We start from the raw sequence: 27560 nt of genomic DNA, 5'->3' as shown, positions 1-27560 counted from the left end.
GAGGACGGGGACCTCACCACAGGCGAAGGCCCAGATGCCGCTTCCACAGTCAATGCAAAAGGCGCAAGCACCCCTGGCACCGAAGCAGACTGGCACAGCAGTCCCTCCAGAAGCTGTGGAAGAAGGGCCCTGATACGCTCGTCGAGAGCCTCCATCGGAAAAGGCTGTGGGGCCGGTGCAGGAGCCGGTGGCAGAATCTGAGGGGGCTCGAGAGCCGGTACCAAGCTACCAGACCGACGCATCGGCACCTCCTGTATAGAGGGTGAGCGGTCCTCTCAGCGCCGACGCTTCTCGGGTGCCGAATCCCTCGGCTCCCCGGAGCTCTTGGTACTGCGCATGGAAGGAGAACAATGACGGTGCTTCTTAGCCTTCGCTCGACGCCCGTCATTGAGACTCCTTGGTACCGAAGAGGAGGACGTGGAATCCTCACGCCTCCTCGGGGCCGGGTCTGACGGAGGTCGGTTCCGGGGGGCCTGCATAGCAGTAGGCCTCGAGACAGGTGGAGACGCACTCGATGTCTCACTGCTCCAGCGCGATGTGGTCGTTCAGCACCCATTACCTGCGCTTTCGAAGTCGATGCTTCCCTCGACGTCGCTGCCGCCAACCTCGGTACCGAAGTCAATGCCGATGTCGAAGGACCGGACTGAACAGCAAAAAGTCTTTCATGTTGAGCCTCCCGAGACACTTAGGGCCGGTTTTTCATTAAAGAGCACAGCTTACAAGCAGCTGGCAAATGTTCGGGCCCAAGGCACTGGAGACACCACGCGTGGGGGTCGGTACCCGAGATGGTCCGGTTGCAGCGAGTACAATGCTTGAAGCCGCTGGGAGTCCTCGATGACATGGATGGTGCCAAATAAAAAGGCACAAAAAATGAAAAGAAGACCCGGCTGAGCCGCCTAAAAGGCGGCCGCGACGAAAAAAGAAGGAAACTTAAAGAAGTGAAGAAAAACTAATAAAATAAGGGAAAAAGTAACTCCTTTATTTTTTTTTGTAATAAACTACTACAACGAGAAGAAAAAAGAAAAAGGGGAGCAGTAAACACTAAACTAAATCTCCTGAGCTGAAATTGAGCACAATCGAAAAAAACTCAAGACGCGGATCAAAAGAAACTGAGAAGGCACGCTCGCGCCGCGGGCGGGAGGCCATTCGCGCATGCACGGTTCGCTCTGCCCGCGTGCCGGTGCGTTCTAGAAATTTTTGTTTTTTCTTATGGATTTGTCGGTCTCCTGGGCTGTCGCGGATGATGAACCAATCGTGAGAACAAGCAGCCTGCTTGTCCTCGGAGAAAGACCTGAACGGTCCATCCAGTCTGCCCAACAGTCACACTCATTATCAATTCGTGATTAAATAACAATGAATGTGATATTATAACTTTATCATGAGTCTGTCTTTGGTGTTTCTGGGACAAAGACTGTAGAAGTCCGTCCAACTCTGTCCTTATGTTCCACCTACTGTAGTTGCTGTCAAAGCCCACTGCAGCCTAACTGAATACGTCTTATCAATGGCAGGATCCAGACTGTAAAAGTCTGCCCAGCACTGTCCTCGGTTCCAGTTACTGAAGAAGCCATTGAAGCCCTGTCCAGCATATCCTAAACTTTTTATTTTTGTATTACTACCATCTATTTTCTAAATAGAGTTCCTCTGTGTTCATCCCATGTCTTTTTGAATTCCATCACTGTTTTTCTCTCTACCTCCTCCCTTGGGAGGGCATTCCATCCACTCGGTGAAAAGAATTTCATGACTTTACTCCTAAGTCTACCACCCTGCAACTTCAGTTCATGCCCCAGAAACAACAAAGAAACACCATGATCAAGTATATAATATCATGCTCATTGTTAATTTAACCTTGAATTGATAATGAATGTGACTGTTGGGCAGAGTGGATGGACCATTCAGGAATTTAATGTGCCATCATTTACTATTTTAAATATCAATCATACAAATAATAGACCTAATTTTAAATGGATAAGTTATCCATGTTACGACCATATAGACAACATAGACAGTGGCCCTATCTAAATGAACAGGGCTATTGAATATTGGGCATAAAGATGTGCAGCTAAAACCGTGTCTGTTCAAAGTAACCGAAGCTATGCATTGAAAATTAGCACTTTAGATTCTAACAGACAATGAATCTTGAAGTACAAACACAGATAGTAGACTCTCTCTTAACATTTTGATTGCTGTCTTGATACAGATGTTTCTCCACAACTGGAAATCCGTGAATCTCGTTAACTCTACATATTGGTGGATAACCATTCTAATGATCGATAAATCTGAATGAAAGGCTGCTGAATTTTCTAATAGATTACAATCTATTGAAAAAATTTGATCCCTTATCTGTTTATATGAACAAAACCAGGAACGTTCCTAGATTTTAGTTCCCTTTTACAGTGGCGTTCCTAGGGGGGCTGGCACCCGGGGCGGATCGCCGATTCACCCTGCCCCCCGGGTGCAGCGCCCCCCCGGCGAAAGGACACCCCCGCGAAGGAACCCCCCCAGCCGGGTGCACGCCGCCGGGGGGGGGGGGAGGGGTGCTGCACGCGCCTGTCCTCCGTTGTTCCATGCTTCTTCTCTGCCCCAGAACAGGAAGTAACCTGTTCCGGGGCAGAGAAGAAGCATGGCACAATGGAGGGCAGGCGCGCGGCACCCCCCGGCGGCGTGCACCCAGGGCGGACCGCCCCCACCGCTCCCTCCTAGGAACGCCACTGCCCTTTTATCTCTTACTTTTATATTTACAATATGTCTGATTTATTCTCATATTTCTAACATACATATTCAATAGCTCTAGCCTTTACTAATTTATTTTTCAATTTTGGGCTATTAGACTACTTTAAGCTTTTGTATACAACCATGTAATAATAATCATATCTTACTTCCAATTCTTTACTAATGGTGATTGGCTGTGTTCCTCACAATACAATTACATTGTTATTTGTACTCCCCATATTGCTTGCATAGTTTTGCTTTGCGTTCTACATACTCACTGTGTTATAGTCAGTGGTGTGCTGGAGCTGGCTCGCACCGGCTCGCAAGAGCCGGTTGTTAAATTTACTGGCATCTTGCAAGCCGGTTGTTGGCCCGTGCAAGCCAGCTCGCCTCTGCTCCCCCGCTCGTCCATCTTCCCTCTGCAGATCTACCGATAGTAGCCCTGGTTTCCTTCTTGCCCCGCTGCCCTGCTTTTAAAATTTGTATTTCCCCTCGAGGCGCGCCAGCGATGAAGCGAAGGCAGCAGGCTCAGCTCGGTTCCAGCCTTCGTTCCGTTCCTTCGCATCATGGCTCCGCAAGAAGGAAACCAGGGCTACTATCGGGGAGCAGAGCTGCAGACGGAAGATGGACGACCAGGGGAGTGGGGAGGGCTGGAAGAAGGCAGATGGAGGAGAGGAGGGCAGGGGGGAGACGAGGGTTGCTGGACATGGGTGGGTGGATGGAGGGCAGAGGAGAGGAGGGTTGCTGGACATGGGTGGGTGGATGGAGGGCAGGGGAGAGGAGGGTTGCTGGACATGGGTGGGTGGATGGAGGGCAGGGGAGAGGAGGGTTGCTGGACATGGGTGGGTGGATGGAGGGCAGGGGAGAGGAGGGTTGCTGGACATGGGTGGGTGGATGGAGGGCAGGGGGGAGACGAGGGTAGTAGTAGTAGTAGAGGGTTGCTGGACATGGGTGGGTGGATGGAGGACAGGGGGGAGACGAGGGTTGCTGGACATGGGTGGGTGGATGGAGGACAGGGGGAAGACGAGGGTTGCTGGACATGGGTGGGTGGATGGAGGACAGGGGACAGGAGGGTTGCTGGACATGGGTGGGTGGATGGAGGACAGGGGGGAGACGAGGGTTGCTGGACATGGGTGGGTGGATGGAGGACAGGGGAGAGGAGGGTTGCTGGACATGGGTGGGTGGATGGAGGAGAGGGGGGAGACGAGGGTTGCTGGACATGGGGGTGGGTGGATGGAGGGCAGGGGAGAGCAGGGTTGCTGGATATGGGTGGGTGGATGGAGGGCAGGGGAGAGGAGGGTTGCTGGACATGGGTGGGTGGATGGAGGGCAGGGGAGAGGAGGGTTGCTGGACATGGGTGGGTGGATGGAGGGCAGGGGAGAGCAGGGCTGCTGGACATGGGTGGGTGGATGGAGGGCAGGGGAGAGGAGGGTTGATGGACATGGGTGGAGGAGAGGGAAGGGAGAGAGAAGAAATGCTGGACATGGGTGGAGGGGAGGGAAGAGTGAGGAATGAGATGAGAAGAGGGAAAAGGAAGAGAGGAGAATAACTGCAAATGGATGGAGAAAATAGGCAGAAGCTGAGGACCAGAAATGAAGAAGAAAGGAGGAAAGGAAGCCCTGGAAACGGAGTTAAGAGGACAGATAGCAGCAGAATCGGATACTGGGCCAGCATGAGCAGAAAAACAGTCACCAGACAACAAAGGTAGAAAAAAACTCATTTTATTTTCATTATAGTGTTTGGAATATGTTCACCTTGAGAATCAGGTGCTCAACATTAAAAGTTTATATTTATTTACTTATTTATGGCATTTTATCCCACATTAAACATGAATTAGATTGGAACCTGGGATCATTTAATAGTTTTTTCCTGGAGAGAGTATTGCATTGCCCCCCCCCCCCCCCGGCTATAGCCAGCTCTGCAATTTGGGGGGGGGGGGGCGCAGTGGTGGACGGGGGGGGGGGGGGGGGGGGGGGCCCGAGGTGGACCAGGGAGAGAGCCTTTTGTTAAAAATTTACCAGCACACCACTGGTTATAGTTCATTATTGTATTTGTTTTCTACTAAAAATGTCATTAAAAGTTTTTGAACTTTAGTCTCAGAAAAAGGAATCTGATTACACTGCTCTCTGAGTTAAGCAAGGAGTAAAAACCATACAAGTGTTACTCTGTACCTTGCAGTGAAACTGATGAGTAAAGTTTCTCTGCTGACTGACATGTGGGTCACAAGTGCCTCAAGTATTCCAGAAATAGGAGAGACAGAAAATATTTCCTTCTGATCAAATGTCTCATGCTTATCTGTAGAAAAGTGAAAAAAAAAATGTCACTGGGACTAAGAACACATAACATATAAAGTAATGCAGAGCATTATTCATATATATGCCCATATTCACTACTGCCTTTTACTGAATTTTAATGCATGGTGTTAATGCACTTTAGGACCATGTTTACTAAAGCTTAGTGCATGCTAAGTGCTATGCAGCCCATTTTATTCTTATATGGGCCATACAGCACTTAAGGCACACTAAGCTTTAGTAAACATGGCCCTTAGTTACCACAAAATTACGAAGAGTTAATGAATAATGCAGTAGGTGTCCTGCAACTGGTAACATGCAATCACTACTATTCACAGGAATGCACATTAGCAGGTGCTGCCCATGGTGAAGAGCGAGCAACTATGCCTGAATGTTTAGCTCTTCAACAGAGAAACTCCCCCCCAACCCAATCCTCCACAACTGCTTCCCTTGCAGAAACACTTCTCCAGTAGTAAACCTTGTCTCCTGTTCGTAAACTTCACAGCACCCGCCACTGCCTATTTGATAATATAGAGTTCTTTCTTATGTCATTTGATTTTGGAAAACGTAAACCGCCTTGATTTGCTTGCAAGGTAGGCAGTATATGAAATTAATAAACAATAAACGATATTTAGGGTTGCAACTGTTGCTCGATCCAGGCTAGCTTCTTCTATCGCTTTGTTTAGGGATGTAATCTGCTGTTCTGGGCATGTTATGCTCTTTGTTATTTAGGGTTGTAACTGCCTCTTCATGCAGTTTACCCCTCCCCCTATATTATTTTGAAGGGTGAATGCCATTTCAGTTTTGACTCCATCCTCTTACTATATAAGGATCCTCTGTGCTATTCCCACGTCTTCAAATTCTGTCACTGTTTTGTCCCCACCATTTCCACCAGAAGGGAATAACAAGCAGGGGCAGCAACTAGTACACACTGCTCATGCTGGCCCCACAGCCTTTCCTCTGATGCAACTTCCTGTTTCCGTATAGGCGGGAATACATCAGAGGGAAGGCTGCGGGGCCAGTGCGAACAGTATGTATCAGTCGCTGCTTGCTGCAGGCAAAGATCTGCTATTTAAAAGATATGCAGGAGGGACAGTTGGGAGTTTTCGGCTGGTGGGGCTTGGGAATCCCTGCCAGCCACATTATAGATGTGCTGCTACTGGGTGGGCCTGAACCCAAAGTGGATGGGCCTGGGCCCACCCGAGCCCACCCTTGGCTACGCCACTGATAACAAGCATCTATCACCCTTTCATGCAATGTACTCTCAGATGTGTCTACTCTTGAGGATCATAGCAAAATCTACAAAAAAGGATAAGCTTTCTTCCTAATCCTTCTGTAATATGAGGGAACATATGGTAAATAGAAATGATGATAGATAGGTTGGGATCTGCTTATGATAGATCTTATACATTAGAACCAACATCTTGAATTTCAATTGCACAGTAATCGTGAATTATCTTCAACCACTGTAGACTGAACGAGTTGAAGACACTAACCCCCTGTTTACTAACTGTGCTAGCAGCTGCTGTGCACTAATGCCGACACAACCCATTCACTTTGAATGGGCTGTGTTGGCATGGCCATGCGGCTTATTAAACAGGGGGTTAAGGAGTTTAGAGTAAAGTGGTGTGGTAGCTGTGTTAGTCCACTTTTAAAGGTAATAAACAGAAATAAAACAAAACATAGAAAAGAAAAAAAAGATGATGCCTTTTTTATTTTAGAGGAGTTTAGAGGAAAGCCATTATATAAGGTGTTACAATAATCTAATTTGGTAAAATAAAATAATTTGTATGTGTGGGATTTCTTTTTTTTTTTGGGGGGGGGGGGGGGGGGAGTGAGGATTTGGACCTTGTAGAAAGTCAAAATCTATTTCCCAGAAAATATATGAAATACCAACTTTTCTTATCAGCATCTTAGTTCATTGGCTTTAATTATAATTTCGACACTTGCCGCCCGATATTTAGTGCTATTTAACCGGCCAGTGACGGGTCCTGGCTGGTTAAATAGTGTATAACCGGCTATTCACAAATATTCAGTGGGAGACAGCTGGTTATCTCCTGTTGAATATTCGTAGTCAGCGCTTAGCGGACAACCAGCTATATCACGCGATATAGCCAGCTATCCGCTAATATTCAGCACATCAATATTGGTGATCAAATTGGGACAAAATAGCAGGTCTATCTTTGGCTGGTTTCAACTTAACCGGCCAGTGCTAAATATTGACTTGTCCAGTTAAGTTGAAACTGGCTAAAAATAAACCTGATATTCAATGCCGATCACCGGAAATGGCCCAACATCGAATGTCCGGGCTCAGCACCAACTGCAAGAGTCAGCCCGGCTAACTCCCACGGTCTGAATATCAGTCCCTTGGTTTAGTTGTGAACTGAAGATTTCATACCTATCAGTGCAGTCCAGTAACTTTTCGATCCGCTCTTATTCAATAGGAAGATCTCTTTTGTCCTGGTTTGGCCAACAAAACAGGTACCAAAATCAACCGTCTCACTAGAAAGCTGCAACACTGGCACAGTAAGGTATGCACACAAGGGTATTTGCTACAATGATTAGAAAACAAAGCATTATAGTTATAAATTGTGTAACGATAGAAATTTCTCTGGAAATGTAGTCTAGCAATACAAGGAATTCATGATAAATTCCATGCCAGGCTAACAGTGAAGTAGCAGGCAATGAAAACAAGTAATTTACTTTTAGTAGGGTTTCTTCATGGATAGCAAGATCCACATTCTTACAAGTGGGTGACATCATCTAATGGAACCCAGTGTGGGAAAAAGCTTCTTTACCTTCAGATAACTTCTAGAAGCTTTTAGTGCTTCAACTGTGCATGTGTCATAATTCTGTATGTTGCATCATTGAATGGTGTCTTCCTCAATTATGGTTTATGGTTTATTAGGTTTTCTTTAATGGTAAATCTGTTTTATTGATGACAAACACATCCAACAATAAAAAAGTCAAATATGTACAAGAAGAACATCAAAGTACAGAGACATATAGTACCAAACAGTCATCCTAGATTTCCATATTTTCTCCCTTTATCCCACCCCAATTCCATATCCCATGCCCAACCCCTTAACTTAAACCCTGACCCTCCAACCCCTTAACTTAAACCCCAACCCTCAAATTACTGTTCCATACTAAATGGGAACTATCATGTGAACTCCCCCTTGCCTAACCCACCTCAACACTATAACCCAATGTACCTCAAGCAGTATATAAGAAGCCACATATCCCCATCAGACTAATAATATTATGCCAGACTGGAGTAAAGTAAAAGACCACTTTCCTGTTGGTCACAAAGAAAATGTACATTTCAAAAGAAATAAGCAGAGTGGAGGAGTAGCCTAGTGGTTAGAGCACCAGTCTTGCAATCCCGAGGTGGCCGGTTCAAATCCCACCACTGCTCCTTGTGATCTTGGGGAAGTCACTTAACCCTCCATTGCCTCAGGTACAAACTTAGATTGTGAGCCCTCCTGGGACAGAGAAATATCCAGAGAACCTGAATGTAACTCACCTTGAGCTACTACTGAAAAAGGTGTGAGGAAAAATCTAAATAAATAAATCAAAATTTGCATAAAAGAATTGGTTAGAATAAAAGGTCTGTTGGAATAATGTATTGTATTTTACATGCATTGTCTGTCAGCAATTTTTTCTCTGTGATTACTCTGTGACCTCTGATGTGAATTACCTAGAGAGGTCACACCCATGCAACTTCCTGTGGGGGTTAGGCACAGCACATGGAGCTCATGATCTCTCCTAGCCTGAGGATCTATGGTGTGAGCATCCATTACCATCTAAGCACATGGAAAGAGCTGATAATCCAAATGTATAGTATTATGTTTATATAAGCCTGTCTGAATATAATCTAACTACAAACTGTGAGTAAACAGATGTTTTGTTACTTCAACTTTAAAGTGACTCAGCAGTGAATTATTCTGGGGTGTATGTGAGAGAGATGAAGAAAAGAAATTAACATTTCTAAAGCTGAAGCTGTGTGTATAAAATCTGCTAATTATTTACTACAAATAATCCAACAAGGTCCAACATCATTGAGTTCAAAACAATGAAGACCACTTATAAATACAGAACTCAAAGAGGTAGCTGCCTATACAGATGTGAAAAAATGAGTCTGACCACCATAAGCAATCCAGAGTCATGCTGGATAAAGTAAAGCACTTGAAATCTTTTTAGCAAAGAGCTCAAATAAGGAAGCAAAAGCTTTGTGTTCAGATCGTACTTTAGCATTAATCCAAACATTTCCCACAATGCAGGACCTGCAGTATAGCTTGTTTCTGTACAAAATGGCAAACCCAAAAGACCACCCAAGGGGATGTGCAACATTGCTACTCCTGGGGCCCACTCTATTTTAAAAGGATCCTCCAACGAATCCAAACTTAAAGATTGTGGGAGCCAGGACTCCAGAGTTTTCATGAGCTCCGCATCTTTCAAAGATTCAGTAAGCCCCACCAGACACAAATTATTGCACCTGGAATTGCCCTCCAAATTGTTCAATTTATGTTCCAGTTGCTGGATGGTGAGCCTTAGCTGAGTCACATCACGCATTGTACACTGTGCCTTTTCCTCCAAAACTTCAACTCAATGTTGCTGAGCAACTAACTCCAATTGTATGCCATTCAAATGCTTGTGGGCGGCCTCCGTTGTGTCATGTAATTGTTGCAGTTTCACATCCAGTGCAGCTTTCACCGCAGACTGAACCTCTGTCACAATTTCCAAAGTCCAAGAAGAGCTGACTGGAGGGCTCGGCAGGAACAACTGAGCTGCCATCTTAGCTACTGCTCTTCGCTGCTTCTCTTTATCTTTTTGGGGCAATCTCAACACCATATTATAAACAATACCTTCAAGGCCTTCACCCCTCAAAAACCAACAGGAATAACAAAAAAAACAGGTACTGTATCAACCCGTAGCTTGCAAAAATGTGCTGGATATGCAACTTTTTTGGTGGGGAGACAGAAGAACTGAACAGGCAGCCTCTGCTCCTGCTCTAGGTGTCACGTGATCTGTGGTCTATTAGTTTTAATATACCACCTTTCACGAGAAAACGTAAAGTGGTGCACAGAAATCAAAATAAAAATAGGGGGGTAAAAGGAACTACAAAATGTGATAGTAAAGCACAGACAGGGGTAGTAATTAAGAAAGGAGAGGAAGACAGAAAGAGTTAATAAAAGGAAAAGTCACGTGTAGGATACTATTGGCCCATGTTAGCATATGACAACTTGTCTGAGGATAAATGGTCTAGGTGTGATAATGTATCAAAAGCTGTGGAGAATAGGTGGGTTTTAAGTCCAGCTTTGAAATTAGAGAAGAAAAGCTCCAATTGGCGATGTTTTGGAAGGGAATTCCAGAGGAATGGACCCAAACAGAAGGTAGCAGAGGAGTGGGTTGATTCCAGGTGAATGTAGAAGACTGGGGTAAAATGTAAGCGCAGCTCTCAAGTGATTGAATAGTATGGAAAGGAGTATATGGTATTATAAGAGAGGAAAGGTATGGTGGCATTTATTTATTTATTTATTTGTAGCATTTGTATCCCACATTTTCCCACCAATTTGCAGGTGCCGTAATGGTGGTTGCCATTTCCGGTTAACATGATTACAGATGGTATTGCGTTAATGTGCATACATTCATGGTAACATACATGGAACATAATATATATGGAACAGATCATGGTATATATATATATATATATATATATATATATATATACCATGTGCGTACATACATGGTAAAGAAGAATACATTATGGTATTGCAAGAAGGTTCCTGAGTAATAAACTGGGTTGTAACATACATTAGGTCATCGGCTATAGAGAGACCCTATTCGACATAAGGTTTAAAGTGGTAGTCCTTGATCATTAAAAGCAAAGAGGTTAAGCAATCAGGCAATAAAAGTTTGGTTTTGTATAGATCATATATAATGGTATTGTTTAGTATTTAAGATGGATGTTGATGGTATGCCTTCTTGAAAAGATCTGGTACACTAGAATGTAGTACTTTGTGAGTTAAAGTGAGGATCATGAATTGAATTTTGGATGCAATCAGGAGCCAATGACATTGTCTAAGCAAAGGTGTTATATGGTCAAACCGTTCAGCAACGCAGAGGACCCTGATGGCTATATTCTGAAGAGAATGTAAGCAGCATAGATAACATCGTAGTAATCCAGCTGTGTATGCTTTGTAGCGCTATAGAAATGCTAAATAGTAGTAGTAGTAGTAGTGAGATGACTAGTACAAGAAGTACAGTGATCTGCGAGAAGGTGTCAATCAGGTGGAACTTCCTGTCAGAGAGAGAGAGAGAGGCTTCTGGCCAGGTGAGAAGCAGCACTGTTTTCACTGCAGCAGTGAGAGGCAGGGAGAAGGAGCATGCAGAGGAGAGGGAGGCTGCTGGAGTGCAAGTGCTGAGAGAGGTAAGAAGAGATGCAACTTAGAGAATGCTTTGATGTCTCTTTTAAGCATGTTCATTGTTTCAATAATTCTCTTTGCACGCTCAAATACACTGCTCTAGTTTTTATTTCTCATTTTAAACACGGTTTTTCCTACATTGCACTGGCATTGATGTGAAATGCTTTCCATATACCCACCACCTTTTTTTTGACAGTATGTTGTATGCCTTTCATATACCTACCATTATTATTTTTCATGTTTTTAACAGCCTCCCGTATTCCAACACTCTCTGTCCGCATGTCTTTTATTTACATATACAGTCACACTGTTTTCACTTGTTTTTCCCTTCCTTCATCACATGTACAGCTGCATTGGTTTTATGGTATATTTTCATTGTTTTTGTTTTGATGCATTGTTTGTTTGCTCTGGATTTGTACTCCACGATATATCCTTTTTTTTAGATGTTTCATTATGAATGCATGACATGCATACGTTTGGGCCGTACGCAAAGTTTTCACGTTGCGCCTTTTTAAACGACTCCTCTGAGCCTTTGCCTGTTTCATTATTTTCTATTCCATAACTTTGATATGGCATGCACTGACTAGAATCTACACTGGTAAGTCTAATTTTGGCATTTCTGCTCAGGTGTGCGTTTTTTTCTAGCAAAAAAGGTGTCGGTACTCAAATGCCAGGCCACCCTTCAGGGGTGGGTGATCACTGAGGGACCCACCCCACAATAGCCAGGCCCCCTGCAATCTATGACAAGGCAGAATTGGTATCTGGATCCTGAGCTCTTTCATTAAAACTTGGGGACCATGGGTCAATTTTAGCAGATAATGAAAAAGGTGCCGTTACTCAGTACCCCCTCAAAAAAAGCCCTGTATATATATGTATGTGTGTGTGTGTGTGTGTGTGTGTGTGTATATATATATATATATTTTTTTTAATCCAGTCTGCTGTTTCGGTGGGACGCCTGTAATTGTATTTTAATTTCTGCATAGCAGAATACTTGGTTGACTATCAGGCTTATTTTCGAAAGAGAAGGGAGACCATCTTCCGACACAAATCGGGAGATGGGTGTCCTTCTCTCAGGGTTGCCCAAATTGGCATAATCGAAAGCTGATTTTGGGCGTCCTCAACTGCTTCCCGTCGCAGGGACGACCAAAGTTCACGGGGGCATGTTGGCACCGTAGCAAAGGCGGGACTGGGGTATGACTAGGAGATGGGCGTCCTCGGCCAATAATGGAAAAAAGAAGGGCGCCCCTGACGAGCACTTGGCCGACTTTACTTGGTCCATTTTTTCTTGCAACCAAGCCGTGAAAAGGTGCCCGAACCAGTGGCGTAGCCAAGGGTGGGCCCAGGCTCACCCACTTTGGGCTCAGGCCTGCCCAGCAGCAGCACACTTATGATGTCATTGGCAAGGATTCCCAAACCCCACCAGCCAAAAACTCCCAACAACGGTCCCTCCTGCATTCCTTGTAAATAGCAGATCTTTGCCTGCAGCAAGCAGCGACTGATACATGTTGTGAGACCAACGTGAGCAGTGTGTATTAGTTGCTGCTTGCTGCCAGTGAAAATCTGCTATTTAAAAGGTATGCGGGGGGGGGGGGGGGGATGATTGAGAGACAATATGATATGCAGGCAAAAGAGGGAGAGACCAAATCACTTGTGGGACAAGGTGGAGTTCTTCTGCCCACCTAAAATTGATGATCTCCCCTTACTCCCCCAGTGGTCACTAACCCCCTCCCACCCTAAAAAAAATCAACTTAAAAAACGTTTTTTGCCAGCCTCTATGCCAGCCTCCAATGTCATACCCGGCTCCATGACAGCAGTATGCAGGTCCCTGGAGCAGTTTTAATGGGTGCAGTGCAGTGCACTTCAGCCAGGTGGACCCAGGCCCATCCCCCTACCTGTTACACTTGTGGTGGTAACTGTGAGCCCTCCAAAACCCACCCGAAACCCACTGTACCCACATGTAGGTGCCCCCTTCACCCCCTAGGGCTATGGTAGTGGTGTACAGTTGTGGGGAGAGGGTTTTGGGGGGGGGGGGGTTGGGGGGGCTCAACACCCAAGGAGCTATGCACCTGAGAGCAATTTGTGAAGTGTACTGCAGTGTCCCGGCATGTCAGGGGGACCAGTGCACTATGAATTCTGGCTCCTCCCACAACCAAAGGGCTTGGATTTGGTCATTTTTGAGATGGGTGTCTTCGGTTTCCATTATGGCCAAAAACCGGGGACGACCATCTCTAAGATCGACCTAAATGTTGAGATTTGGGCGTCCCCGACCGTATTATCAAAACGAAAGATGGACTCCCATCTTGTTTCGATAATACGGGTTTCTCCACCCCTTCGCTGGGACGTCCTCAGAGATGGGCACCCTTAGAGATGGTTGTCCCTGTTCGATTATGCCCCTCCACGTTGCACCTTGACCGGATGGTATACTTCCCAGCATACTGATAAAATTGAAAAATTAACTTGCAGAGCTATTGTTAGTAATATCTAATTTATCTTTAAAATCAAGCATGGTACCAGAAGATTGGAGGGTGGCCAATGTAATGCCAATTTTTAAAAAGGCTTCCAGAGGTGATCCGGGAAATTAAAGACCAGTGAGCTTGACATCAGTGCCAGGAAAAACTATTATAAAGAACAAAATTACAGAGCATAGTAGCATAGTAGATGACGGCAGATGTAGACTTCTATGGTCCACCCAGTCTGCCCAACAAGTTAACCTCATTACACATGGTACAATGTGATACTTCATATATACACCTGGTCTTGATTTGTCCTTACCATTTTCAGGGCATGGCCAGTAGAAGTCTTTCCAGGACTGTCCTTGTTCTCCAACTTCTGAAGCTGAATCTGTCCAGCCACAATCAGAGCACAGACTGTAAAAGTTTGCCCAGTACCAGCTTTGCTTCCTAATTACCGGTGTTGCTTCTAATCTCCACTAAGCTTCTTTGGATCCTTTCCTTCTAAACAGGATTCCTTTGTGTTTATCCCACGCATTTTTGAATTCCGTTACCGTTTTCATCTTCATCACCTCCCACAGGAGGGCATTCCAGGTATCTACCACCCTCTCTGTGAAAAAATACTTCCCGACATTATTTATTTATTTATTACATTTGTATCCCACATTTTCCCGCATAGCAGTAGGCTCAATGTGGCTTACAGGTTCCGGAGATGAGAGTACCAACTCAAGGAATATATACAGAGTGGAAAATAGAGTAACAGTAGGTGCAAGGAAGCTGATAAGGTTCCAGAAAAGAGAATACAACTCTGGGACGAATATATAGTAGCATATAGAGAGAAGTAATCCCAATGAGGCTGATAAGTCTCCGTGGATGGGACTAATTTTAGATTATTCCTGAGTCTGCCCCCTTTCAACCTCAATTCATGTTCTCTAGTTCTAGCTCCTTCCTGACTCTGAAAAATTTTTGTTTGCGGATTAATACCTTTCAAATATTTTAACATCTGTATTATATCACCCGTGCTTCTCCTTTTCTCCAGGGTATACAGTGGGGGAAATAAGTATTTGATCCCTTGCTGATTTTGTAAGTTTGCCCACTGACAAAGACATGAGCAGCCCATAATTGAAGGGTAGGTTATTGGTAACAGTGAGAGATAGCACATCACAAATTAAATCCGGAAAATCACATTGTGGAAAGTATATGAATTTATTTGCATTCTGCAGAGGGAAATAAGTATTTAATCCCTCTGGCAAACAAGACCTAATACTTGGTGGCAAAACCCTTGTTGGCAAGCACAGCGGTCAGACGTCTTCTGTAGTTGATGATGAGGTTTGCACACATGTCAGGAGGAATTTTGGTCCACTCCTCTTTGCAGATCATCTCTAAATCATTAAGAGTTCTGGGCTGTCGCTTGGCAACTCGCAGCTTCAGCTCCCTCCATAAGTTTTCAATGGGATTAAGGTCTGGTGACTGGCTAGGCCACTCCATGACCCTAATGTGCTTCTTCCTGAGCCACTCCTTTGTTGCCTTGGCTGTATGTTTTGGGTCATTGTCGTGCTGGAAGACCCAGCCACGACCCATTTTTAAGGCCCTGGCGGAGGGAAGGAGGTTGTCACTCAGAATTGTACGGTACATGGCCCCATCCATTCTCCCATTGATGCGGTGAAGTAGTCCTGTGCCCTTAGCAGAGAAACACCCCCAAAACATAACATTTCCACCTCCATGCTTGACAGTGGGGACGGTGTTCTTTGGGTCATAGGCAGCATTTCTCTTCCTCCAAACACGGCGAGTTGAGTTCATGCCAAAGAGCTCAATTTTTGTCTCATCTGACCACAGCACCTTCTCCCAATCACTCTCGGCATCATCCAGGTGTTCACTGGCAAACTTCAGACGGGCCGTCACATGTGCCTTCCGGAGCAGGGGGACCTTGCGGGCACTGCAGGATTGCAATCCGTTATGTCGTAATGTGTTACCAATGGTTTTCGTGGTGACAGTGGTCCCAGCTGCCTTGAGATCATTGACAAGTTCCCCCCTTGTAGTTGTAGGCTGATTTCTAACCTTCCTCATGATCAAGGATACCCCACGAGGTGAGATTTTGCGTGGAGCCCCAGATCTTTGTCGATTGACAGTCATTTTGTACTTCTTCCATTTTCTTACTATGGCACCAACAGTTGTCTCCTTCTCGCCCAGCGTCTTACTGATGGTTTTGTAGCCCATTCCAGCCTTGTGCAGGTGTATGATCTTGTCCCTGACATCCTTAGACAGCTCCTTGCTCTTGGCCATTTTATAGAGGTTAGAGTCTGACTGATTCACTGAGTCTGTGGACAGGTGTCTTTCATACAGGTGACCATTGCCGACAGCTGTCTGTCATGCAGGTAACGAGTTGATTTGGAGCATCTACCTGGTCTGTAGGGGCCAGATCTCTTACTGGTTGGTGGGGGATCAAATACTTATTTCCCTCTGCAGAATGCAAATAAATTCATATACTTTCCACAATGTGATTTTCCGGATTTAATTTGTGATGTGCTATCTCTCACTGTTACCAATAACCTACCCTTCAATTATGGGCTGCTCATGTCTTTGTCAGTGGGCAAACTTACAAAATCAGCAAGGGATCAAATACTTATTTCCCCCACTGTACATGTTCAGGTCATTAAGTCTCATCACGTACATCTTGCAACGCAAATCCCATACCATGTTTGTCACTTTTCTTTGAACCACTTCAAGTCTTTTTACAACCTTAGTAAGATACGGCCTCCAAAACTGAACACAATACTCCAAGTGGGGCCTCACCAACAACTTGTAGAGGGGCATCAACATCTCCTTTCTTCTACTGGGTATACCTCTCTCTATGCAGCCTAGCATCCGTCTGGAAATGACCACCTCCATGTCGCACTGTTTCATCACTTTCAGATCCTCGGACACCATCACCCCAAGGTCCCTTTCCTGAGACAAGCTAATCAATCTCTCCCTTCCTATCTGGTATATCTCTTTTGGATTTGTGCACCTCAAGTGCATCACTCTGCACTTGCTGGCATTAAATGTTAATGGAGTATTCCCTTTGCATTTGAGGCTTTTCCTCCTTAATAAATTAATTATTTATAGCTCATCAATATATATTTGGATATCTTTTCAGAGTCTATCATAAATTGAGTTTTTTTGATATTCCAAGAGCTCTGTTTTCTTATTTAGATTACATTAAATGTTAACTGCCAGACGTTTAATGTTTGGAGATCCCGTCTCATGGTTTCTATTCCCTCCAGGTTATCCACTCTATTGGCTACCTTTGTGTCATCCGCAAAAAAAGCTAACTTTTCCTTCCAATTCTTCAGTAATGTCTCTCACAAATATATTAAATAGAATCGGCCCCAGCACTGATCCCTGAGCAATTCCACTGCTCATCTTCATTTCCTCCGAGCAAATTCCATTTACCACTCTGTGCCACCTGTCGGTCAACCAGTTTCCTATTCAGTTCACCAACTTGGGTCCTAAGTTCAGCCCTCTCAGCTTATTGAAGAGTCTTCTATGAGGGACCGTATCAAAAGCTTTGCTGCAATCCAAGTAGATTACATCTAGTGCGTATCCCTCATCCAGTTCTTTGGTCACCCACTCAAAGAAGTCAGTAAGATTAATTTGGCAGGATTTTGCTTTGGCATATACATAAGCATAGATTAATGAGACAAAGAGGGGCATAATCGAATGTCGCCAGTGAAATAGTTCGCTGGCGATCTATTTTGGCGGCGGCGCAACAGCTGGCCAGAACCGTATTATCGAAAAAGATGGCTGGCCATCTTTTTTGTCGATAATATGGTTTAGCCCGGCCAAATGCCAGAGTTCGCCGGGTTTGAGATCGCCGGTTTTGTTTTTCAGCGATAATGGGAAAAAATGCAGGCCATCTCAAACCCGGCTACATCCAAGGCATTTGGTCATGGGAGGAGCCAGCATTTGTAGTGCACTGGTCCCCCTCACATGCCAGGACACCAACCGGGCACCCTAGGGGGCATTTCAAAAAATTTTAACAAAATACAAAAAAAGCTCCCAGGTGCATAGTTCCCTTACCTTGGGTGCTGAGTCCCCCAAATCCCCCGCAAACCCACTTCCCACACCTCTACACCATTACCATAGCCCTTATGGGTGAAGGGGGGCACCTACACATGGGTACAGTGGGTTTTGGTGGGGTTTGGAGGGCTCAACACTTAGCACCACAAGTGTAACAGGTAGGGGGGGGGATGGACCTGGGTCTGCCTGCCTGAAGTGCACTGCACCCATTAAAAACTGCTCCAGGGACTTGCATACTGCTGTCAGGCAGCTGGGTATGACATTTGAGGCTGGCAAAAAAGTGTTTTACTTTTATTTTTTTTAGTGTGGGAGGGGGTTGGTGACCACTGGAGGACTATGGGGAGGTCATCCCCCATTCCCTCCAGTGGTCATCTGGTCAGTTGGGGCACCTTTTTGAGGCTTGGTCGTGAAAATAAAAGGACCAAATAAACCCGGAGAAATACAGCTTAACGCTGCTTTTTTTTCCATTATCTGTGAAAGCCGGCCATCTGGTAGCCACGCCCATGCCCGCCCATGTCCCGCCTTCGCTAAGCCGCCGACACGCCCCTTGAACTTTTGCCGGTGAGGCGACGAGAAAGCGGCAATGCTGTCAAAAAGCCGCTTTCGATTATACCGATTTCGCCGCTTTTGAGAGATCGCCGGCCATCTCCCGATTTATGTCGGGAAAAGGCCGGCGATCACTTTCGAAAATAAGCCTGAAAGCCAATATGGATTTAGTCAAGGGAAATCTTGCCTCACCATTCTCAATGGAGTACAGTAGATAGTGGGGTTCCCCAGGGGTCAATTCTGGGACTGCTGCTTTTTAACATATTTATAAATGATCTAGAGATGGGAATAATTAGTGAGATAATTAAATTTGCTGATGACATAAAATTATTCAAAGTTGTTAAACCGCAAGATGATTGTGAAAATTGCAAGAGGACCTTATGAGACTGGGGTACTGGGCATCCAAATGGCAGATGACTTTTAATGTGAGCAAGTGCAAAGTGATACATGTGGGAAAGAGGAACCCAAACCATAACTACGTGATTCAAGGTTCCACATTAGGAGTCACCGCACAGGAAAAGGATCTAGGAGTCATAGTTGATGCTACGTTGAAACCCTCTGCTCAGTGTGCAGCAGTGGCTAAGAAAGCAAATAGAATATTAGGAATTCTTAGGAAAGGAATGGAAAACAAAAATGAGAATGTTATAATGCCTTTGTAATGTTCCATGGTGCAACTGCACCTCAAATACTGTGTGCAATTCTGGTCACCACATCTCAAAAAAGATATAGTGGAATTAGAAAAGGTACAGAGAAGGGCGTCAAAAATAATAAAGGGGATGGGACAACTTCCCTAAGAGGAAAGGCTAGGGCTCTTTAGCTTGGAGAAGAGATGGCTGAGAGTAGATATGAGAGAGGTCTATAAAATACTGAGTGGAGTGGAACAGGTAGACATGAATCGTTTGTTTACTCTTTCCAAATATACTAGGACTAGGGGGTATACAATGAAGTTGCCAAGTAGTAAATTTAAAACAAATCAGAGAAAATATTTCTTCATTCAACGAGCAATTAAACTCTGGAATTCATTGTTAAAGAGTGTGGTAAAAACAGTTTGCTTAGCAGGGTTTAAAAAAAAATGTTTGGATAATTTCTTAAAAGAAAAGCCCATAAGCCATTATTAGGATAGATATGGGAAAATCCACTGTTTATTCCTAGGATAAGCAGCATAAAATCTTATTTACTGTTCTGAGATCTTGCCAGGTACTTGTGACCTGGATTGGCCACTACTGGAAAATTTATATACGATTTTTCCTAACAGAACAGTCTACATAGGCACTTTCTTTGTGCCTAAAAATAAGGGGATTTGGAGTCCTTGCATGCAGTAGATAACATGAAAAACAAAACAAAAACAAACAAACCTTGAAAAGGCATAGAAAATGGTATCTGAAAGATTGTAATAGGAATACATCTTAACAGCTCCATGGAAAAACCAGAACTGAGGAAGTCCTGTGTGACAACACAGCACAGGAAGTAGAGCACATGCACGGTTGAGGTACTAAAAGCCTCTAAAAGTTAACTGAAGCTAGAGAAGCATTTTCTCATGTTGGGTTGTGCTGGGTAAAAGGACCCACTTTCAGAACCTGCAATTCTGTGTCTCTTTTGAGGACACAAGTTTTCCTATCATGAATTTAATGTATTTTCTATTAACTTCTGCAACAGTTAGAACTAATAAGTATTGCCTCTCATGGAGAGTAAGAGACCAGTAATTCACTGAAAACTTCTGTTACATCACTTGAGGTCCTTCCTACTCCAGTTGCTCACAATTCTTCACCATCTGAGCATTTCTCCAGCAATTCACAAACAAAACGTATATAATAAACATGTTGGGAGTAATTTTATAAAGATTTTTCTGTATGTAAAATCTGTTTTCCATGCAGAAAAGCTTTTTACAACATTGCACAGTAGCATACATGTGTATAAGCACACATGCTAATAAGATGGCACATACGTACATGCATACAATGTGTAGGTAATCCTAGTGGTATAGTTTGGGTGGAGATGTGATGTATGTGCATATTTTATAAACTAATACCAATAAAGTAAGTTTATAGGACAAAAAACTTTATATATAAACAACTGAATAAAAAAAAAGAAAAATTTAAACCAAACATTCATTGGCTGCATTCATTCTTTGCATGCACCTTCTTATATAATAAAACTCACCCTCAACGTTCTGAGGACACTGACGTCACTTCCGTCATCAAAACGGGTTCGAACGGTTCGTGGTGGTGAAGCCACCGAAATCGCCCTCGAGGCCCCGCCCTCGCGTCAAACGTGATGACGTCGAGGGCGGAGCAATGGCGTCACACAACGAGGGCGGAGCAATGGCGTACGGTGCGTTCAAGAGCTGCGGAGCAATGGCGTCAGAACGAAGAAGGGGTTGGTAGGTAGGTAGGTAGGGAGGGAGGGAGGGAGAAGGGGGGGTGTTGGGGAGGAAAACCTTGCTAGCGCCCGTTTCATTTGCTCCAGAAACGGGCCTCTTTTACTAGTATTCAATATTCTCCCCTATATTTTACATATTTTTTTGTATCGCTCTCTCTCTCTCTATCAAACTTATTACTAGCATTTACTGAATATATTAAATGCACAATATAGCCTTTAATCTATAGTCTTGATTATGAACTTGCTGTTTGTCTTTCCTCTCTTACACTTGCCTGTACAGTCTTGTTGTTGAATTCAATTTCCAGATGTTGATTAAATGCTAGTTTCTTCTGACCATCTTCAGACTCAAGCAACTGGACTCCAAAAGTCAATTCATCAGCAGGTACATTTTGGTAGGTTAGCAGTTCAAAAGTAGTGCAGAATGACACTTGAACCTGGAAAACAATTTTAGGACACAACTAAGGAAGCATATCTATAACAAAGTTTCTTAATTTGAGTCATAGTAATAGAGGTTACTGCCACAGATACCATAAAATAGTTAAGCTGTCAATATTCAGTGGTGATGGCGACAGTATTTGTAGACGCAATTTAATTTAATTTAGTTTTGGCATTTACAATCCACTTCACCAACAAGTTCTAAGCAGTTTACATTTAACAGTATGCTGTCATAAAATGAATATTAATTAGTAATAACTTACAGTGGAACCATTCAGTATACAGTAAACAATATTACATTACATCTTATTAACTAGATAAACATGGTTGAGTGAGAATATTATGTTGACACTAGAAAGGCTTGTTTATATAAGATCACGTTTAATATGAAACATGAACTCATAGTCTGTAATGTAAACCCTTGGCCGTTTTTATTGGGACAAGTTTAGGTTCCATTTTGTGAGTTTTCTGCTAGGGTTTAGCAGGTAGTTTCATGTTTCATCTTCCATGTCTTTTGTAGAGCTGCGGGGCTAGTTTTCCTGAGGTTGGGCCAAAGTGTTTCTGGGCATTGCACAATTAGCATTTAAAGTAATAAATATATTCAGCAGCACTAAATATACATGTAATGCCATCAATATGCCGCTGCTAAACATTTAGTTTAGGCCTGCTATTCTCATAAAGTGGAGAAAATTCGAGCTATTCAGTATGATTTTAGCCCAATACTATCCACAAGAAAGCAAACAGGATGCTAGGAATTATTAGGAAAGCGATGGTGAATAAAGCTTTTGTATCGCTCCATGGTGCAACAGCACCTTGATTATTGCGTCCAGTTTTGGTCGCCGTTATCTCAAAAAAAGATATAGCGGAATTAGAAAAGGTACATAGAAGAGTGACCAAAATGATAAAGGAGATGGAATTCCTCTCATATGAGGAAAGGCTAAAGAGGTTAGGGCTCTTCAGCTTGGAAAAGAGATGGATGAGGGGAGATATGATTGACGTCTACAAAATCCTGAGTGGTGTAGAATGAGTAGATCGATTTCTTACTCATTTCAAAAGTACAAAGACTAGGAGACACTCGAGGAAGTTACATGGAAATACTTTTAAAACAAGTAGGAGGAAATATTTTTTTCACTCAATGAATAGTTAAGTAATAGTTGCCGGAGGATGTGGTAACAACGGTTAGCGTATCTGGGCTTAAAAAAGGTTTGGACAAATTCCTGAAGGAAAAGTCCATAGTCTGCTATTGAGACAGACATGGGGAAGCAACTGCCCTGGGATTGGAAGCATGGAATGTTGTTGCTAATTGGGGTTTTGCCAGGTACTTGTGACCTGGCTTGGCCACTGTTTGGAAAACAGGATACTGGGCTAGATGGACCATTGGTCTGACCCAGTATGACTACTGTTATGTTCTTATGTTCACATAATATTTGAAAATATACAGCAAGACTGGTTTTAAGTTCAATGGCAGCCAGTGAACTTTGAATATCAATCCATAAGTATTCTTCAATAGATCTGTTGCAGTTATATTTTAGCAGATAACATTTTTTTTCTGTTAGTAGTGTGCAGACAGGGCATTTAAGATATTTACTGAATCCCCACCCTGCCTTATCAACATGCTATTTTACCTTTAACCAGTTGGTCCCTTCCCGTGTCAGCAAAAGAGCAAACAGCATGATAAGCAACTGTCTGCCTTAAGCTCCCATCCCCTAGCCTTTAAAAGGACACACACATACTGCCTTCTATTATCATAGAGTCTATTGAGATACTAAAAGCCCTTCCAATAAGGGAGTACTGCCCCGAGTTTTCTTCCCCTCCTGAAACTCCCCTATACTAGTCAAGTGGGAAGAGGGTAACAGGGATGCCAAGACAGCCTCTTAAATATCACACAATTAATGTGGAGATACGTATATAGGGGTGGAATCTATTTTAACATCTTGTAGATAGTTTTTGCTGTTTGGTGAGGGGAAAACTATTGCATGTGGCCAGGTTTATGTAGAGATGGATGGAGGGGCTTGTATGAGCTACTACGGTGTGACAGACCATTGCTGTTTAGAAATTATTTATTTAGATTTTGCTCATGCCTTTTCAGTAGTAGCTCAAGGTGAGTTACATTCAGGTACACTGGCTATTTCTCTGTCCCTGGAGGGCTCACAAGCTAAGTTTGTACCTGAGGCAATGGAGGATTAAATGACTTGCCCAAGAACACAAGCAGCAGTAGTGGGATTTGAGACGGCCACCTCTGGATGTCAAGATGGGTGCTCTAACCACTAGGCCGTTATACCTGTCATATTGGAGTCATAATTTTCCACTAGAGGCCTCCAAAACCTTTCATATAGGGCTTATACACATATATTTTCTAATTGTGGGAGGCTGTAAGATAGTGGCTGCATTATTGGGAGTGGGGGGAGACCTTGGAGAGTTGATAACTAACTGTTCTGGTGCCCTTAAAGCTGTGGGTTTGGAGGTTGGGATGGGAGAGCCAGAGATGCATGCCCAAGCTTCCTCATGGCCTCTGTAAGGGCACATATTTAGGCCTACATCCCCTCCATGGTGGTGACCAGGAGGTCCATAAAGTGGTGCTTATACATGACAGAAAGTACTCTTGGAGAGAATCAAACTGCTGTCAGACTTCTCTCAGCCACCCTGGTTCAGAAGCCTCATGGTCATCACCATGGCTGAAAGGATATTTTCAAAGTGTCCAAATATGAGGCAATGCACTTTCCAAATCCTAATTCAACTATCCTTTCTCAACCTATCATTAATAACCAGTTGTAGTGATACTTGGATTCAATGAAAATTCTGAGAGTTCTCCATGATGACTCAAAACTAACCTTGAAAATTCAAATTGATGTAGTACTGCGATTCCCCTACTTTGCCTTACACAGAATTCGCTCTTCAAAGCTCTTCTCCTTCACTGCTCCCTCCTGTCACTCATTCTTGCACTTGCAATATTGTATTTGGACTACTGTAATGCCCTATACAGTGGTTTCCTTCTACACTCGCTCAAAAGACTTGAGCTGGTACAATCCACAGCTGTAAACCTTATACACAGCATGCAATGTTTTGACCATGTGACTCCTCTCTTAATTACTGAACACTGGCTCTCAATTTCAGCATGAATCAAATACAAAATCCTAATCATAGTACATAAAAGTCTTTTGACTATGGCACTAGCTTATCTCTCCAATCTTCTTATACTATATTCTCCATTGTATTGTCTTTGCTTGTTGCAACATGCTCTCTTATCTGTTCCACAACTGACTCAACTCCGGTGTGATGTAACTCGGGAAATAGCGTTTATCTATGTAGGATCCTATATCTGGAACTCCATGCCACAAAAACTCAGGCTCGAATGTTCCTATTACAAATTCAAGTCACTTATTAAAACTTGGCATTTCAGTTGGTGGAATTGTCTGTGAGTTTCTCAGGGGGTGGGGGGGAAGGGTTCGTGGGTATGTTAAGATTACACTTATATCCTACTTTTTTACAGTTCATATTTATGTTGAAATATTTCAATAAACAGATTTGGCATAAAAGCTTGGCTATTTCTAAACACCTACACTCACTCTACTACTTAATACCTCTCCCATCACACTCAAACCTATCCCTCTCCTCCCTTATGTTTTTTTTCCTCTCTCTCTTTCTTATCTCTCCTATTTTTAACTTACTATAAACTAATTAGCAGTACCTACCTGGTGTGACCAGCAGTATATCAAGCCTTTCAATTAAATAGGCATTTGGGTGGGGGGCCACTGGCTCCAGGGGGGCATCAGCTGCTGGGGTAAGCCAGACACACCATATCTGCTGTCTGGCCTCTATAGCTGGTGTCCATCAGGCTCCTCTACTTGCCCTTGTGTTGTAGGGATGGGCTCTAGGGCTGGTATTGGGCCTTGAGAACAATTGACTTATCTTCTGATTTAGATCTGGGTGGCTCTCTGCAACAAGTTCAGTACTACTACTACTATTTAGCATTTCTATAGCGCTACAAGGCGTACGCAGCGCTGCACAAACATAGAAGAAAGACAGTCCCTGCTCAAAGAGCTTACAATCTTGGTAACAAACAGAAATTAAAGAAAATAAGATGATACTTTTTTTTTTCATTTATACTTTTATTATATTACACAAGTAATAAACTTGTTACATGTAACTCAGGGAAAACTACAAGGCAGAATATTCTCTTAAACAGAGTAAAACAAGGAAAAACGAAATTTTTTAGAAACTATATAACTTCGCATTTATCCCTTCCTTAGACCACAAATATGGGAGAGTAGCTAATAAATCAAGGAAATCACAGTAATATAAAATTAACAAGGCCCATGCCCACCCACATTTATTCCTTATTCAGCCTATAAACATATTATTGCCCTGACACCCTCTTCAGGTCTATGAAAGCTTTAAGCTGGTCTGGTACAAAAAAAACATATTTAACTCCCAAAGATGCCTCTTCCATTGGACCAATGGCTATTTCCCCTTGTGAGATCACGTGATGAGTTGAAGAGAGCGGAAACATTTCTGTTCCTCTCCGGGGCTCCTGCTCCTTACCTGCACATATCCCAGCGACACATACGAGATACCTGCACCAAAATACAGTTCTCTGGTTCCCCAGTGCATGGACCAATTTGTGCCTTGGTACGAAGTGGCAATACTGGGGAAATCTACTAAAAAAGAAACTAAAAAAGATCCTTAAAAGGCACGCGGTGCCGGAGAATCCAAAATGGTGGCGGTGGCAATCACTGCTCCGCCAATATCTCTACTAACAGAGGTGGTAGAACATGCGCTGGAGCCACAGCTTTCGGAGCAGCTGTCAAACATTGAAGCTTTCCTGGTGAATACTACCCACCGTACCGGTGAGCTGGAGTAGCAAGTCTCCGTAATGGAGGATGTGGGGACTGAAACATCTGCTGCCCTCACAGCCTTACAAAAGCTAGTCTGGGAACAAGCAGCTCAGATTGATGACCTGGAGAATAGATCCAGCAGAGATAATCTCTGGATCGTGGGTATTGCTGAGTCTGTCCTGGATTGATTCTTGCCCATACTTTTGGAGAGTTGGCTGAAATCAGAATCTGCCCTATCTGATAGTGTTGGTCCTTTGTACTTGGAGAGAGCTCACAGAGTGGGCCGCAAACAGGATGGTGGAAATCACCTTTGGGTCATAATTACCAAAGTAAATAACTATGTTCACAAGATGGCGATATTACGACGATTCAGACAAAAGAGGGACACTGACTTATGACAGGGCACCAGTGAAACATTTTCAAGACTATTTGGAGGTGCTGCAGGAGCACAGATGCCAATTTGGCCCCATCTGAACAGAACTGCATGAAGCACAAGCACGCTTCATGCTTATACTCTGCTCTCCTTAAAATATTCCATCATGGAAAGTGGCATACCTACGGATCCCCTCGGGAGGCCGAGGACTACTTGCAAGATCTCCAGAAACCATCTTTCTCTGATACTTAATGTATGTTTCTAACAATACTTAAAAGCGTTGGTGCCCTGGTAGGGGCTAGATATGGATTTGGAGTTGTTCTCATGTCTGTTTAAGTTATTGGTCTTTTGGCTAAACGTGGAATTTAAACTAATCTGTTATATATGTATACACAGTTATTTTAGAATGCATAAGTTTACAGCACCATGACTGTTCATGATAATTACTTTAGGGGGCTGGTACCCTGACAGGGGCAAGATAATTATCTTATATCATTTGATCATCAGAACGATCTTCGCCTTACTATACAACACTGACTTAAGCTTATCTGTTATGCTAGTGAGTGCAGTTATTGCTTTATATGCATACATTTTGAGTGGTGTGTGGTATGTGTGGGTGGGGCCCCATTCATCAGTAGTGTCTCCATTTTCCCCTATACTTTGTTGTGGTGGGAAACTTTGGGTTACTATGGGGGGTAGGGGCCTTGGGATTGGGGTGGGGGTAGGGGAGGTAGGGGTGGGGAGGGAGGACAGGGTCTGTATGATCACAATTACTCAGAAATTTAAAGTGGATGCTTGACAGATCAGCAGCCGCTTATGGACAGGAAATTGCTGAGATTAGACTGTGCCTTTTTAATGTCTTGGGTCTGGGGTCTATGCTGAATGCTCCTTTGGCTCTTGGGCTTGAGGATGGATTTCTCCCTTTCAAGCAGCTTCCATTTGAATACCTGGATGGGCCTGGGTGGGGCTGGGTGCTCGGGTCCAGTTATATTGAGCAGAGACTGTCATTTCCCCATTTTCATGCGTTCACCATATGAGTAAAGCATCTGCTCGGT

General features: G+C 43.7%; 1 protein-coding gene across 1 annotated transcript in view; it reads right to left on the bottom strand.

Moving 5' to 3' along the window:
* DLEC1 (DLEC1 cilia and flagella associated protein) overlaps nucleotides 1–27560 on the bottom strand; it is a 363928-nt gene that overhangs the window by 3220 nt on the left and 333148 nt on the right. Inside the window, exons 36-38 of the mRNA XM_030197931.1 lie at nucleotides 21135–21296; nucleotides 7399–7552; nucleotides 4881–5004 (exon numbers count right to left, since the gene is read on the bottom strand). Coding sequence (XP_030053791.1) covers nucleotides 4881–5004; nucleotides 7399–7552; nucleotides 21135–21296 — 440 coding nt within the window. The remainder of the gene's footprint in view (nucleotides 1–4880; nucleotides 5005–7398; nucleotides 7553–21134; nucleotides 21297–27560) is intronic.

The sequence above is a fragment of the Microcaecilia unicolor genome, chromosome 1 (genome assembly GCF_901765095.1).
Source record: "Microcaecilia unicolor chromosome 1, aMicUni1.1, whole genome shotgun sequence".
Lineage (NCBI taxonomy): Eukaryota > Metazoa > Chordata > Amphibia > Gymnophiona > Siphonopidae > Microcaecilia > Microcaecilia unicolor.
The sequence above is the reverse complement of the archived record's forward strand: the minus strand, read 5'-3'. Positions and strand labels throughout refer to the sequence as shown.